Source organism: Lithobates pipiens, unplaced genomic scaffold (assembly GCF_037356315.1).
Source record: "Lithobates pipiens isolate NorthernLeopardFrog02 unplaced genomic scaffold, aLitPip1_a1.2 Scaffold_28, whole genome shotgun sequence".
In the NCBI taxonomy this organism is placed as follows: Eukaryota; Metazoa; Chordata; class Amphibia; order Anura; family Ranidae; genus Lithobates; species Lithobates pipiens.
The window spans coordinates 223,926,692-223,942,444 of NW_027507789.1; the positions used below are offsets into that span (position 1 = coordinate 223,926,692).

Consider the following 15,753-nt stretch of genomic DNA (forward strand, 5'->3'; position numbering starts at 1 on the left):
ATGGGTTCTTGGAGGTGGGTAAAACCAGGGGATGGTTCTTAGAGATGGGTAGTGGGTGGAACCAGGGGACGGTTCTTGGAGGTGGGTAGTGGGTGGAACCATGGGATGGTTCTTGGAGGTGGGTAGGGGGTGGAACCAAAGGATGGTTCTTGGGGGGTGGAACCAGGGGATGGTTCTTGGAGGTGGGTAGGGGGTGGAACCAAGGGATGGTTCTTGGAGGTGGGTAGGGGGTGATACCAGGGGATGATGCTTGGAGGTGGGTGGAAGGTGGAACCAAGGGATGGTTCTTGGAGGTGGTTAAGGGATGGAACCAGGGATGGCTCTTGGAGGTGGGTAGGGGGTGGAACCAGGGGATGGTTCTTGGAGGTGGGTAGGGGGTGGAGCCAGGGGATGGTCCTTGGAGGTGGGTAGGGGGTGGAACCAAGGGATGGTTCTTGGAGGGGGTAGGGGGTGGAGCCAGGGGATGGTTTTTGGAGGTGGAACCAAGGGATGGTTCTTGGAGGAGGGTAGGGGGTGGAACCCAGGAAATGGTTCTTGGAGGTGGGTAGGGGGTGGGAGCCAGGGGATGGTTCTGGAGGGTGGGTAGGGGGTGGAACCATTGGATGGTTCTTGGAGGTGGGTAGGTGGTGGAGCCATGGGATGGTTCTTGGAGGTGGGTAGGGGGTGGAGCCAGGGGATGGTTCTTGGAGGTGGGTAGGGGGTGGAATCAGGGGATGGTTCTTGGAGGTGGGTAGGGGGTGGAGCCAGGGGGTGGTTCTTGGAGGTGGGTAGGGGGTGGAACCAGGGGATGGTTCTTGGAGGGTGGGTAGGGGGTGGAGCCAGGGGGTGGTCTTGGAGGTGGGTAGGGGGTGGAACCAGGGGATGGTTCTTGGAGGTGGGTAGGGGGTGGAACCAGGGATGGTGCTTGGAGGTGGGTAGGGGGGTGGAACCAGGGGATGGTTCTTGGAGGTGGGTAGGTGGTGGAACCAGGGGATTTTCTTGGAGGTGGGTAGGGGGTGGACCCAGGGGATTTTCTTGGAGGTGGGTAGGGGGTGGACCCAGGGGATGGTTCTTGGAGGTGGGTAGGGGGTGGAACCAGGGGATGGTTCTTGGAGGTGGGTAGGGGTGAACCAGGGGATGGTTCTTGGAGGTGGGTAGAGGGTGGAACCAGGGGATGGTGCTTGGGAGGTGGCTTAGTGATGTCTGTACAGCACAATGGTATATGTCAGAGCTATATAAATATACAGTATATAATAAGTGTGAAGAAGAGTGTAAGCTTCTCTGGTACACAGAATAATGTGACTGGTTCAGTATACACTGCAGCTCTCTGTTACATCCTAGCATTATATAAATAAAGGAAATAAATACATTGTATCATACTGTATAAAGGCACATGGCAACAAATGGACACAACTAACTCGGGCAATGTTCATTCTGACCGGACATATTGTAATTTCCTCTCTGACTTGACCTGCGGCCCCTCACGGCTCATATACAGAGCTATTTGAAAGCAAACTTGGAAATCTTTTTGTGTTGTAGCAAAACCTGGTCCTTTTTATTACGGTGCTTTATGCTCTGTGCGCTTCGTTAGTCTGAGAATCGGTGTGGCAAGTATTAGATGAACACCCTGGAAATCAGTGGATGGAACACATAAGAATGGTGTGCACTACTCACACAGAACGTTGCTGGGATAGCTGCATTGGTCTATCCTGGCAAAGGCGGACCACGTGGGCAGGTAAGATTAATGAGCCCACGCAGGCGTCCCCTGGATTCTACATCCCAGGAATCTCTGTATCCGGAGCCTTTTCTCTCTACGTGATACATACAGGTGTCTCCGGCTATGTCCGCCGCCCGCCGCCCTGAAAACAAGATCTTTAGCATTTTCCCCATAACTCGGCTCACCTGGGGTAATTCAGTTCAGGTGCGAATAGCTGGGATTCCTTGCCGCTGCCTGGAGGAGAGAAAACAAATGAGAGCGTTAGACGTATGAAAATCATTTTCAGCAACACTGAACTCTGTTTGCCTTCTCTCCCACAAACCTCAAATATTCCTCAATCACAAGGACAATGCAAAGTGCGCCAGTGAGAGTTAAAGTGTAACTCCGGGCAAAGCAAGACTTATATGGTGCAGTTTGTCAGCAGCATTAACACGGCAACTTCTGCTGTTCATTCGTTCGCCCCCCACCCCCACCCCCCCCCCCAGAACAAAGTCTTATTACCTGTTGATCCTGCCAGTAGATCTAGTCTTTCCTTTACTTCCTTTAACACTGACCAGTAGTTTTCTGTTTACATTACATACATAAAGGCATGCGCAGGGGTGTGTCAGGTGTGCCTGGGCACACCCTAATCACTCTGTGCGGTGCCAATTCCCCCTTCTGCCTGGGCTTCACCCCGTATTGCAGACCCCACACTGCAGTACTGCCGCCTTCCCTCCACCCCCCCACCACAGTGCAGCCGCCTTCCCTCCTACCCCCACCGCAACTCTGCCGCCTTCCCTCTTCTCTCCCACCACCGCACTGCTGCCACATTTCCTCCTCTCCCCCCCACCCCCCACCGCACTACTGACGACTTCCCTCTTCTCCCTCCCCACCGCACTGCTGCTGCATTCCCTCTAATCCCCCCCCCCCACCGCAGTGCTGCCACCTTCCCTCCTCCCCCCCCCAAACGCAGTGCTGCCACCTTCCTTCCCCCCCCCCCCAAACGCAGTGCTGCCACCTTCCTTCCTCCCCCCCCCAAACGCAGTGCTGCCACCTTCCCTCCTCCCCCCCCAAACGCAGTGCTGCCACCTTCCCTCCTCCCCCCCAAATGCAGTGCTGCCGCCTTCCCTCCTCCCCCCACCGCAACTCTGCCGCCTTCCCTCTTCTCTCCCACCACCGCACTGCTGCCACATTTCCTCCTCTCCCCCCCACCCCCCACCGCACTACTGACGACTTCCCTCTTCTCCCTCCCCACCGCACTGCTGCTGCATTCCCTCTAATCCCCCCCCCACCGCAGTGCTCCCACCTTCCCTCCTCCCCCCCAAATGCAGTGCTGCCGCCTTCCCTCACCCCCCCCCAACTGCAGTGCTGCCGCCTTCCCTCACCCCCCCCCCAACTGCAGTGCTGCCGCCTTCCCTCCCCCCCACCACAGAGTATTTTCAGGGGGAACACCTCTGGCTCAGACCCTTTGGTGCCTGCTCACCACAATCACTTGTAAATGTATGTTTACCCCCATGAACTCTGCACTCTGTATGTAATGCAATCCTGATATTTAATGCCCCTTTAAGACCCTTGTACTGTTTGTGAAATATGACCACGCCCACTATTTGATGTGATTTGGAGGGGAGGAGTTTTGGGGGGTTGTAGTTGAGTTCCAGCACCCATTGTTTGAGAAAAAAAGCCATATATATATATATATATATATATATATATATATATATATATATATATATATTACACACACACACACAGTCTATATATTTACATACATGCACACACTTTATAGATTTTATTTATTATCTATATTATTTATATTATCATTATATATCACTAAAAGTTAAATGAAAAATGTAATAAATCAAAACATAAAACTATTTAAAAAAAAATGTAATCCATTATTAAAAAATGAATCTAATCTATCTATCTATATAAAAAAAGTTACTTAAAATTTTAATAATAATAAAACAAATATATTAATTAATATTCATTATTAAAAAATTATTTAAAAATATAATATCTATCTGAACAAAATGAATTACAAATGAGATTAATCACAAACAAAAATAGAATTCTTAATTAAATAAATAAAATTTATTACAAAAAATGAATGAAAAAGAGCTAATATTTATCTATCTTTAAACACACACACACTCATTGTCTTTGTAATATACACATTGGTGCCAGGCGGGTACACACCTTGGCTTCCGATACCCAGCGGAGTGTTTACCCCCTCGAGTTTACATATACAGTATATACAGGTAGCCGGAGGTTCATCTCACGGTCTGTTTTCCTACCTGAATGTGAGAAGTCCTCGAAGGAAGATCCTTTCCTTGACTTATCTGGAAAAATAATAATTCGGAGAAAATTAAACTTTGCCCTGGCTGAGAAGGGAAGAAGAAATCGCTTTAATTGCTTATTTAGTTTACAGAGGACGGCTGCCAAGAAAAAGCACAGAATTCCGACTAATTTGTGCTGAGGTCCCATTCAGACGTAACCCCTTCCAGCGCGTTTTCACTGTGCTAAAAATGACGGCCGGGAGAGGATGTAGAACGAGCTTTATTACTTTATCTACATACATTCTATAGGCTGCTGGCTTTGTCCAGTAATCAGCAGTGGAAAATCAGCATTTCACTTTACATATTTCTGTATTCATTTCATAGTGTGGTTTATGCTTCTCATATAATTAGGGATATGCTTCTCAAACTAAATGTGGGGTCGGATTAAATCATTTTCCATCACGCTGAAGGAAAACGTTCTGACAAGTTTCAGGTTTATCTCTTTAGCTGTCAAATTGTTACTTTTTTTTGCAACAAATCATCTTAAATAAAATAAAACTCCAGTCAACTGATTGTAGATGCAAATAAACTAATCTATCATCTGCCAATAAAAATATTTCACATGGGACCTACCTGCTTTTTTTCCCCCCTCCTTCTGTAGGTTGCCTAACCCCCCCCACCCCCTCTATCCCCCAGTGCCTGAAACATGTCAGGAGGGCACTGTGGTATGCAATACACCACAGTTGGCTTTCAATGCAAAACCTAAGACTCCCAGCCAGACTTCTACCGCTGTAGGTAGAAAATACAAAGACAGATGCCAGCCACTTATTCCAGCAGTATTTAATAATGAGAACGTGTTATTAATTTTACTTTTTCCAGATACATTTTTATTATTTTGTAATAGAATATATAACCAATGTATATTCAGTACCTGACCTCTTCTCCTGTACACTGAAGTACATCCTCTTGTTCATCTCACATGGTTCCTTTACAGGGGCGGACTGACAACTCATGGGGCCCCCGGGCAATAGGAGATTATGGGGCCCCCAGGCAATCAGACATTATGGGGCCACACAGTATACACACACACACACACACACAGTATACAATCACACAGTATGCACAGACATGTTTCTATTGGCTGAGAAGGTACTGGAGAGGTGGGGTAGCTATAATCTAAGGATTTTTAGACCAAAAGGATGTTGGTAAGGGACATTTTAGATACAAATGTAAAAAAAATGAGGCTGGCAACCCTGATGGGGCCCCCTAGTGGCACGGGGCCCTCGGGCAGTGCCCGAGTGGCCCAATGGTCAGTCCGCCCCTGTTCCTTTACCACCCCCACCCATCCTCCTCACCAACCCCTCAAAGTAACTCATTGATATTCAATATGTTCAGCTTCTTTTTTAAGAACAAGCTGGATGCAGCCCATTAAAAGTACAATAGATAGCCGAAAATCTGTGAACACCTGACCACCACTTCCAAATCATATGAACAAAAAATGTCTGTGGACCCCCTTACACATTATGGAGTTCCTGTGTCTCCAGTGAAGGGTCCTGGTAATACTCCATCATACAAAGACAGAATTGTGCTCTTCTAAACTTGTGGTAACAGTTAGGTTAAGACCCTTTTTTATTTCAGAATGACTGTGCCCCTGTCTACAATGCTAGCTCCATTAAAACATGTGGGGAACCTTGGCCTCCACAAAGCCGCCCCTCACCTTAACCCAACTGAACACCTTTTGGGGTGACCTGAAACACCAATTGTGATCCAGGTCTTCTGTGTTCAAAGCTAACTCCATAAGAAAAAAAATGCTTTAACTAGTTTGGTGTAGAGGAAATGCAGTGTCCTCCACAGACAACCTGGCCTCAACCCTACTCAACACCGTTGGGATGAATTGGAAAGCTGGTTGCAAGCCGGGTCTTCTGTGTATGGTACAAAGCCAGCGCCATAAGACATAGCTTGACCAGTAGAGTGTGGAGAACCATGAGGGGCCTACACAGAGCTCTGACCTCAACCCTACTAAACAGCTTTGAGGTGAACTGAAACACCAGTTGGAAGCCAGGTCTTCGGAGTTCAAAGCCAGATCCATAAAGTCATTGTTTGATCAGTTTAGTGTGGAGGAACTTGAGTGTCCTGCACAGAGCCCTGACCTCAACTCTACTCAACACCTTTGGGATGAATTGGAACACTGATTGCAATCCGGGTCTTCCGTTTACAAAGCCAGCTCCATAATGACATGGTTTGACCAGTCCAGTGTGGAGAATCATTAGTGGCCTCCACAGAGACCTGATCTCACCCCCACTGATTAGTTTTGTGATGAATTAGAATACCGATCGCAAGCCAGGTCTTCTATATACAAAGCCAGCTCCATAAAGACACTGTTTGACCAGTATGCTGTAGAGAACCATGAGTGGCCTACACAGGGCCCTGATCTCAACACCTTTGTGGTGAACTGAAGCACCAATTGTAAGCCAGGTCTTCTGTGTACAAAGCCAGCTCCATGAAGACATGCTTTGGTGTAAAGGAATTCCAGTGTCTTCTACAGACCCCTGACCTCAACCCTACTGAACACCTTTGGGATGGATTGGAATGCTGATTGCAAGCCGGGTCTTCTGTATACAAAGCCAGATATGATAGGTCCGGTATGGTGCAGAGAACCGTGTGTGGCCTACACAGAACCTCAACCATAATTTACACCTCTGGGATTTATTGGAACACCAACTGCAAGCCAGGTCTTCTCATCCAACATCAGCAGTAGCTCTCCAAAAAATGTCAAAATCTTTCCCAAAAGAGTGGGACTGTTACAGCAATAAAGTAAAAAAAAAAAAAAAACTCTATAATAATGTCCCTGGTTTTGGAATGGAAGGTCCAACAAGCTCATACAAGAGTCATAGTCAGGTGTCCAGGGACCCCAGGCCGTACAGTGTATTTGAAGACACAGCTAGGATAAAGGTTAGTATTAGATATTTGCCTTTTGTTTTTCACTCTGGACAGTTCTCTGCTGGAGCCGTCTCATGACCTTGAATGGAGCAGATCACAAGCAGAGAATCCCCAGTGTCCTCAGAAGGAAAGAGGAGCCCAGCATTGATGGGGAAGAAGTGGAAAAAAACAAACATTTGCTGCTCCATGTCACCGGAGGTGACCTCCCTGCTCTGTGTGACACCACATCGTTCCCACTACTACCCAACTGTGCCACAATACCAGCTACTAATAATCTCATTATTGTTCTGTAATTGACTCGCGGCTTCATGAGCTAAAAGCAGCTGTGGAGTTACTGACAGAGGTCCGGCATGACCGGAGGAAGAAGGCCTTATGGATAATGACTGTCAATAAACAGCGAGTAACCTCACCCGCCACTTCCTCTGGACCAAAACTACTGGAATCTGCCAAAAGAGGTGCTGGAAGGCAACATTGGTCAGCCTTGTTTACTATGCAACTGGTTGGTCAACAGCAAATATATCACGTTAAGACGAAAATAACAAAGTAGCAATTTGGTGGCAACATATTTCCTGATACAGAGCTGTCTTATTTTTTCTTTCATCCTATTCTATGTTACCTTCCTTTAGCCTGGATATCTGAAATGTAGGAATTCCAGGCTACACCTGATTTAGTTACAAACACCTCAGTTTGTTCTGAGTTTGGAAAGAGAACAGGTGTCTCCACTGGAAGATTTCCCTTCACTTCCAGGTCTGTTGACAACAGTAAGAATTTGGATTTCCTGTTACTCAATGGTCCGGTGGCAATGGTCAAATGGTTGGTGTGAATTATGGTTGAGGTCATGAGTTTTGTGTAGGACGCTTAATAATACTACTAAATAATCACTGTGCCCCCATATTATCCAAAATATATACACAAGACATTCATTTATAATTGCAAAAAATATAGCGTCCTTATTGTGCGATATTTTAATTTCGTTGCTCCAACTGTGCCGTCTTAATCACCGATCATCTTCTAATCAAAAGTCCACTTGTGTCAACTAAAATAACCAAAACTGTGCCACCGTCACCAAGCAGAATGGCCCCTCACCAGATGTCCCCAATCAGTAAGCCTTCGGTTCATTCAACGGATAACCAATCCACAACGCATTCCTCCCCTTAGCAATTCCTCAACGTCCATATATTCATACAAAATTAAATGGAACCAATATAGTGTAAAACCGTTTTAACTTTAATGGAAAAATCAATAAAAAAATATATTGCACTCACATTTCAATGTGTCTATTGGCCAACACCAAGCCTTTCCAGCAATGAGAAAACCGTTCTAAAATCGGGCAAGCCACTGATGTTCCGCAGGTGGTGTTAGTCTCCCTCCACTGGGCCGACCTGTTCCTGGCTTGTATTCAAGGACCGTATGTCTCCCACAACTCCTACGCGTTTCGCATTTGAGCGTCGTCACGACGCACCGTTGAACCGTTGAATGAACCGAAGGCTTGCTGATTGGGGACATCTGGTGAGGGGCCATTCTGCTTGGTGACGGTGGCACAGTTTTGGTTATTTTAGTTTACACAAGTGGACTTTTGATTAGAAGATGATCGGTGATTAAGACGGCACAGTTGGAGCAACCAAATTAAAATGTTGCACAATAAGGACGCTATATTTTTTGCAATTATAAATTAATGTCTTGTGTATATATTTTGGATAATATGGGGGCACAGTGATTATTTAGTGAATATAAGTATTATTAAGCATACTCTATTGAGAAGGGTGTAGTATAAATAGTGAGTGGGAGGCACAATCCCCTTAAGATATATATATACATCATTCACTTACCCTGGTTTTTCTGGGAGGGGACTAGGACTGGGATTGCAACACAGTAAGGGGGAGGTTGAGCGCCGGTACAACTTGGTATTTTTGTGTAGGACGCACATGGTTCCTTGCACCATACTGGACAAATCATATGTTTATGGAGCTGGCTTTGTATATGGGGTAAATGGGGTAAATGGGGTAATGGGCACACTGATAAAGACCAGAGACGAATGCCTTGTACACACGGTCGGACATTCTGACAACAAAATCCATCTGATTTTTTCCGATGGGTTTAATGCCAAACTTCTCTTGCATCCACACGGTCGGACAAAGTTCTTGGAAAATCAGATCGTTCGGAACGAGGTGACGTTCGTTGCGTACGACGGGCCTACGTAGAAGCTAGTAGCCAATAGCTTTGATCCTCGTAATTTAATCTGAACATGCGTGGCAGTTCGTCCGTCAGAATTCTCTATAAACGATCGGAAAAAGTCGGATCGGATTTTGTTGCCGGAAAATTTTAGATCCAGCTCTCAAACTTTTTCCATCGGGATTTCCGAAGGGAAAAAGTCCGATAAAGCCCACACACGATCGGACTTTCCGAAAACGTAATCCAATCGGACCTTTTCTGTCGGAAAATCCGACCGTGTGTACGCGGCATTACTCCCTCCACAACGTAAAACATAATATATTGCAGCTTGCCAGTCCTTAGATGTATTGGCCACATTTGTTTTTTTTTTTTGTTTGTTTTTTTTTTTACATGATTTCCCCTTTATTTTCACCTGTTGATCCTGCCAGTAACACAGTTCCTGGGTTCTCTGTGGTCAAGCACTCATTGGGTGAAACGTTAAAGAGCGGCGGTCCTAGGCAGGGTTGCAGTGTGCTTTAAAGGGTGAATTCACATTTACTGGCCATGCCTCCGGACCCCACTGCTGCTGGTGTAGCAGTCCATACACCACAATAAACAGCCCTGGATTGAGGACCCATCATATTGCTTGCAATGGCAAGAGCTCATTGGTCAGCACAACCAAGGAGAAGCGATTCCTTCTTCTGGGACACCTTGCCATAAGAAGAAGCCTCAGATGTGCTTCTCATTGGTCAGTAAGGCCAAGTGGCTGCACTGACCAGGGGCGGACTGACAACTCATGGGGCCCCCGGGGCAATAGGAGATTATGGGGGTCCCAGGCAATCAGAGATTATGGGGCCACACAGGTTACACACACACAGTATACACATAGTATACACACAGTATACACACACAGGTTACACACAGTACACACAGTATACACACACAGTGTACACACAGTATACACAGACATGTTTCTATTGGCTGAGAAGGTACTGGAGAGGTGGGGAAGCTATAATCTCAGGATTTTTAGACCAAAAGGATGTCGGTAAGGGACATTTCAGAGACAGATGTAAAAAAAAAAAACACAGATTTTTTCTTACTGTGGTTTTACTCAGGCTGGCAACCCTAATGGGGCCCCCTAGTGGCCCAGGGCCCTCGGGCAGTGCCCAAGGGGCCGAATGGTCAGTCCGTCTCTGGCACGGACCAATGATCGCTTGCCATTGAGAGCATTATGAAGGATACTCTCTCCAGGGCTATGTATTCCAGAGTACTACAGACTGCTACACTGGCAGCAAGGGGGATCACGGCCGCTACATGCAGCTGGGTCCGGAAGAGTGGCCAAGCAGCAGGACTAGCGAAGAGAGCCAGCCCTTCTATGCCATGCCCAGTCCCCATTGGGTAATCGAGGGGACTGAGGTTCAGCTGCGAGTTCCACACAGTGTTGTACTGTAAATGGGCACCGTACACCATGTTGTGTGGTGGAGAACACTCTGCAGGTCCCTTTCTTGTTGCTCTGAATTAGTCTGCATGGGAGGCCTAGGCTGTACATGGCCCCATGACTTCTAATGACAGCCCTGTGACCAAGATATTTGTTATTATATTTGATATTCATTTTTTTGAAGAGCGGTGTTTCACCCTGAGCTCTCCTGATTTGAGATTTCAAAGGCCATCTTAACACATGGGCATCCCCAAGCGCTGCCCAAGGGCCCCAGGTGCATGGGTGCCCCAGGCAGTTTACTTCCCCCGCAATTTTTGGTGCTCTACTAGCGCTTTGCAGGGGTTAAAGGTGAACCCACGAGCATCTTACCACTGCAGCTGCTTGCGTGGGTTCATCCCATTTGATCAGAGCAGTACACACCCCGCCCACACAAGCATCAGTAGTACAACGCTCCGCCTCTGAGGTTCTCCCTTAACCCCTGTAAAGTGCCGTAAGAGGGCCGGAAACTGTGGGGAGAAGGTGGGGGGGGGGGGGGGGGGGGTAGGTGACATGCCAATTGTATACATGTAACCCACTGGCAGAGTGCCAAAACAGGTAATACAGATGACAGCAGCTTCCCTGTGCTATTTTGTTTGACAATCTCTATATTGTACATTACTGTGTTCTATACCATACCCTTCTGCCCCCTGTACTTTACCCTCCTGCCACCCCTGTACTGTACCTTCCTGCCTTCCCCCCAGTACTGTGCCCTCCTGCCCCCTGTACTGTGCATTTCTGCCCTCCCCCAGTACTGTGCCCTCCTGCCCCCCCCCCCGTACTGTGCATTCTTGCCCCCCTGTACTGTGCACTTCCCCTCCCCCGCCCCTGTACTGTGCCCTCCTGTCCTCATTGTCCCACTGACCCCCATACTCTGCCCTTCTTGCCCCCCTGTACTGTGAACTCCTCCCCCCGCCCTGTACTCTGCCCTCCTGCCCCCCGTACTGTACTTTCCTGCCCTCCCCCAGTACTGTGCCCTCCTGCCCCTCCTCTACTGCGCATTCCTTTCCCCTCTGTACTGTGCTCTCTTGCCCCCCTGTACTGTGCACTCCTCCCCCCTCCCTATACTGTGCCCTGCTGCCCCCTGTACTGTACCATCCTGCCCAGCCCCCCCTGTACTGTGCATTCCTTCCCTCTCTGTACTGTGCCCTCTTGCCCCCCTGTACTGTGCACTCCCCCTCCCCCGCCCCTGTACTGTGCCCTCCTGTCCTCATTGTCCCACTGACCCCCATACTCTGCCCTTCACCAACACCCTGTCCACTGCGCTACTTACTATTTTTTTTTTTATTTGGATATTTGCGTTGATTAGTCTTTGATTGATTTAATTCTTGGGAGTAAGTGTGTAAATTGAGGCAGGGTGGTAGGGGGCCCCCAGTGCACTACTTTGCCCTGGGGCCCATGAAGCTAATAAGATGTCCCTGACCTCCCCCCCGGATTTATGACAGGACCAACAGGTATTTTTCTGTACTCAAAAAAAACAAAAAAAAAAAAACAAATGCAGGCGCCACATGTCAGGACTTTGTAAATTGCAATATATTACACTTTTGTTTCTGGGTTTAGATCCACTTTATCCGACTCCTCGCTGTGAACCGATGTCACGATTTATTTTTTTGGAGAAGGCAGAGCCCTGCTTTAGACCAGCGAGCTGATTCATATAACAGATTGAGACATTCAGCCGTCGGTCGCCTGCCGCTTCCTCGGGCCCCCGTATGTGACTCTCCAACGTGTCGCCCTCGGCTCCTGCCAGATAAAGGAAGGATTTGGGCACCAGGAACAATTCTAGGCGGATGTGCGGGAGAGCGGCCAGAGAGCGGTGCGCGGAATGTTCTACGGGGGCATTCCGTTCCAGAGACATTATTTTAGAAAAAAAAAAAAAAAAAGGCCATTCCCAGGTCACAAGGGGAGAGAGAAGGCTCCGTTCTTTCACCGAAGGATTTCTGAGGCACTAAAATCCAAAACGTGTTAACATTGTTTCTTTATTTTTTTATTTTTTTTATAAATCTTTCCTTTTTTGCTTTTTTTATTTTTTATTTTTTTTCCGTTTTGAGTCTAAATCTTATTTTAAGAGCTCGGAGCTCTGGTTCCTATAGAACATATAAAACCAATAGCCGGGCTGTCAGGCTGCAGATACACGATTGTTTTTCAGCCTTTATAAAGCAATAACACGCAGATCGGATTATGGTTTGATGAGCTGCGAAACGTTATGGAAATACTTCTCGGTAACGGCTGTGCTTAGCTTCACGTCCTGCGAAGTTCCAGATCTGAGAGGAGCCCCGAAAAAAAAAAAAAAAACAACATCTGCCACTGTCACCTTAAAGCTCGGTTCACACGCACTATATTACCAAAAGTATTGGGACGCCTGCCTTTACACGCACACATGAACTCTAATGGCTTCCCAGTCTTAGTCCGTAGGGTCCAATATTGAGTTGGCCCCGCCCCTTTGCAGCTATAACAGCTTCAACTCTTCTGGGAAGGCCATCCACAAGATTTAGGAGGGTGTCTATGGGGATGTTTGACCATTCATCCAGAAGAAAATTTGTGAGGCCAGGCACTGATGTTGGACGAGAAGACCTGGCTTGCAGTCTGCGCTCTAATTTAGCCCAAAGGTGTTCTATCGGATTGAGGTCAGGACTCTGTGCAGGCCAGTCACATTCGTCCACCCCAAACTCGCTCATCCATGTCTTTATGGACCTTGCTTTCTGCACTGGTGCTCAGTCATGTTGGAACAGGAATTGGCCGTCCCCAAACTGTTCCCACAAAATTGGGCAAATGAAATTGTCCAAAATGTCTTGGTATGCTGATGCCTTAGGGTCGGTTCACACAGGGGCAACACGACTTTTGGAGGCAACTTGGACAGGACTTGAACACGACTTGGACACGACTTGGGGCGACTTACAACACGACTTTAAGTCGCCCCAGGCCAGGCGACTTTTGCCGCGGCCAATCAGAGAATGAGCTCTCAAGGGGAACTCAACGCCAAATAAAAAAAAATAAAAAAAACGACATGGGTTCCCCCTCCGAGAGCACACCAGGCCCTTAGGTCTGGTATGGATTTTAAGGGGAACCCCCTACGCTGAAAAAATGGCGTGGGGGTCCCCCCCAGATCCATACCAGACCCTTATCCGAGCACGCTACCCGGCCGGCCAGGAAAGAGGGTGGGGACGAGCGAGCACCCCCCCCCCTCCTGAGTCGTACCAGGCCGCGTGCCCTTAACATGGGGGGTGCACCCCCCACCCCAAAGCACCTTGTCCCCATGTTGATGAGGACAAGGGCCTCTTCAACGGCCAGGGTTGTCGGGGTCTGCAGGCGGGGGGCTTATCGGAATCCGGGAGCCCCCTTTAATAAGGGGGGCCCCGGATCCCGGCCCCCCACCCTATGTGAATGAGTATGGGGTACAATGTACTCCTACCCATTCACCTGTGGACAAAAATGTAAAAAAACACAACACACAAGGGTTAAAATAGTTTATTGCACAGCTCCGTGGGTCTTCTTCTGTCTTCGGGGGTCTTCTCGCCGGACTCCTCCGCTATCTTCTGCTAGCTCTTTTACTAGCGGAGGAGCCCGGCTTTCTTCTTCGCCGCCGCCCTCTTCTTCCGACTTCGGGGGTCTTGTCCCCCTTTTCGAGAGTTTTGTCCCCCCTCTTCGGTTCTTCTTGCGTCTCTGTCATTGTGACCGGAGACAGCGACGAGGCAAGAGAAGAACAGAAGACGGCGGCAGCGGCAGCGGCGACAGAAGACCGGGCCACCGCTTGTAAAAGAGCTAGAAGAAGTCACGGTGGCCCGGCAAGAAGAACTGAAGAGGGGGGCAAGACCCCCGAAGTCGGAAGAAGAGGGCGGCGGCGAAGAAGAAAGCCGGGCTCCTCCGCTAGTAAAAGAGCTAGCAGAAGATAGCAGAGGAGTCCGGCGAGAAGACCCCCGAAGACGGAAGAAGACCCCCGGAGCTGTGCAATAAACTATTTTAACCCTTGTGTGTTGTGTTTTTTTACATTGTTGTCCACAGGTGAATGGGTAGGGGTGCATTGTACCCCATACTCATTCACATAGGGTGGGGGGCCGGGATCCAGGGCCCCCTTATTATAGGGGGCTCCCGGAATCCGATAAGCCCCCCGCCCACAGACTCCGACAACCAACGGCCAGGGTTGTCATGAAGAGGCCCTTGTCCTCATCAACATGGGGACAAGGTGCTTTGGGGCACCCCCCATTTTGAGGGCACGCGGCCTGGTACGGCTCAGGGGGGGGGGGGCGCTTGCTCGTCCCCACCCCCTTTCCTGGCTGGCCGGGTAGCGTGCTCGGATAAGGGTCTGGTGTGGATCTGGGGGGGACCCCCACGCCAAAATTTTTTTCAGCGTAGGGAGTTCCCCTTAAAATCCATACCAGACTTAAGGGCCTGGTATGCTCTCGGAGGGGGAACCCACGCCAAATTTTTATCATAAATTTGGCGTGGAGTTCCCTCTTGAGAGCTGATAATTCTGTGAGAGTCGCTTCCGTATAGACGGAGATCCGACTTGGAGGCGACCTCTATTGAAATCAATGGGTACCGGTCGCCTACAAGTCGGATTGAAGTAGTACAGGAACCTTTTCTGAAGTCGGAGCGACTTCAGTAGTGTGCATTAAGACGGCTCTCATTCACTTACATTGATTTTTACATGTAACGCGACTTAAGGCGACTAGGGGCGACCTGAAGTCGGATCTGAGACGCCCCTGTGTGAACCGGCTCCCAAGAATTCCCTTCACTGGAATTAAGGGAGGGGCCAAGCCCAGTGCACAAAGCAAGGTCCATAAAGACATGGATGAGCAAGTTTAGGGTGGAGGAACTTGACTGGCCTGAACAGAGTCCTGACCTCAACCCCATAGAACACCTTTGGGATGAATTAGAGCACAGACTGCAAGCCAGGACTTCTCGTCCAACATCAGTGCCCGACCTCACAAATTCTCTTCTGGAAGAATGGTCAAGCATTCCCATAGACACCCTCCTAAACCTTGTGGACGGCCTTCCCAGAAGAGTTGAAGCTGTTATAGCTGCAAAGGATGGGCCAACTCAATACTGAGCCCTACGGACCAAGACTGGGATGCCATTAAAGGTCATGTAAAGGCAGGCATCCCAATACTTTTAGTAATATAGTGTATATGTGGTGCGGGAAATGCAGGGAATCCCCGCATTGAAATCACATGATGTGCATTTTTTTCCCACTTGTACAGCAAGGCTGGAGTGTGTTAAAAAGTCGAAAGCTGCAGAGG

General features: G+C 48.5%; 1 protein-coding gene across 1 annotated transcript in view; it reads right to left on the reverse strand.

Moving 5' to 3' along the window:
- Positions 1-15,753, reverse strand: part of EYA2 (EYA transcriptional coactivator and phosphatase 2) — a 245,582-nt gene that overhangs the window by 97,993 nt on the left and 131,836 nt on the right. The window contains 2 exon segments of the mRNA XM_077460602.1: positions 1,882-1,930; positions 3,970-4,014. Of these exon segments, the coding sequence (XP_077316728.1) occupies positions 1,882-1,930; positions 3,970-4,014 (94 nt within the window).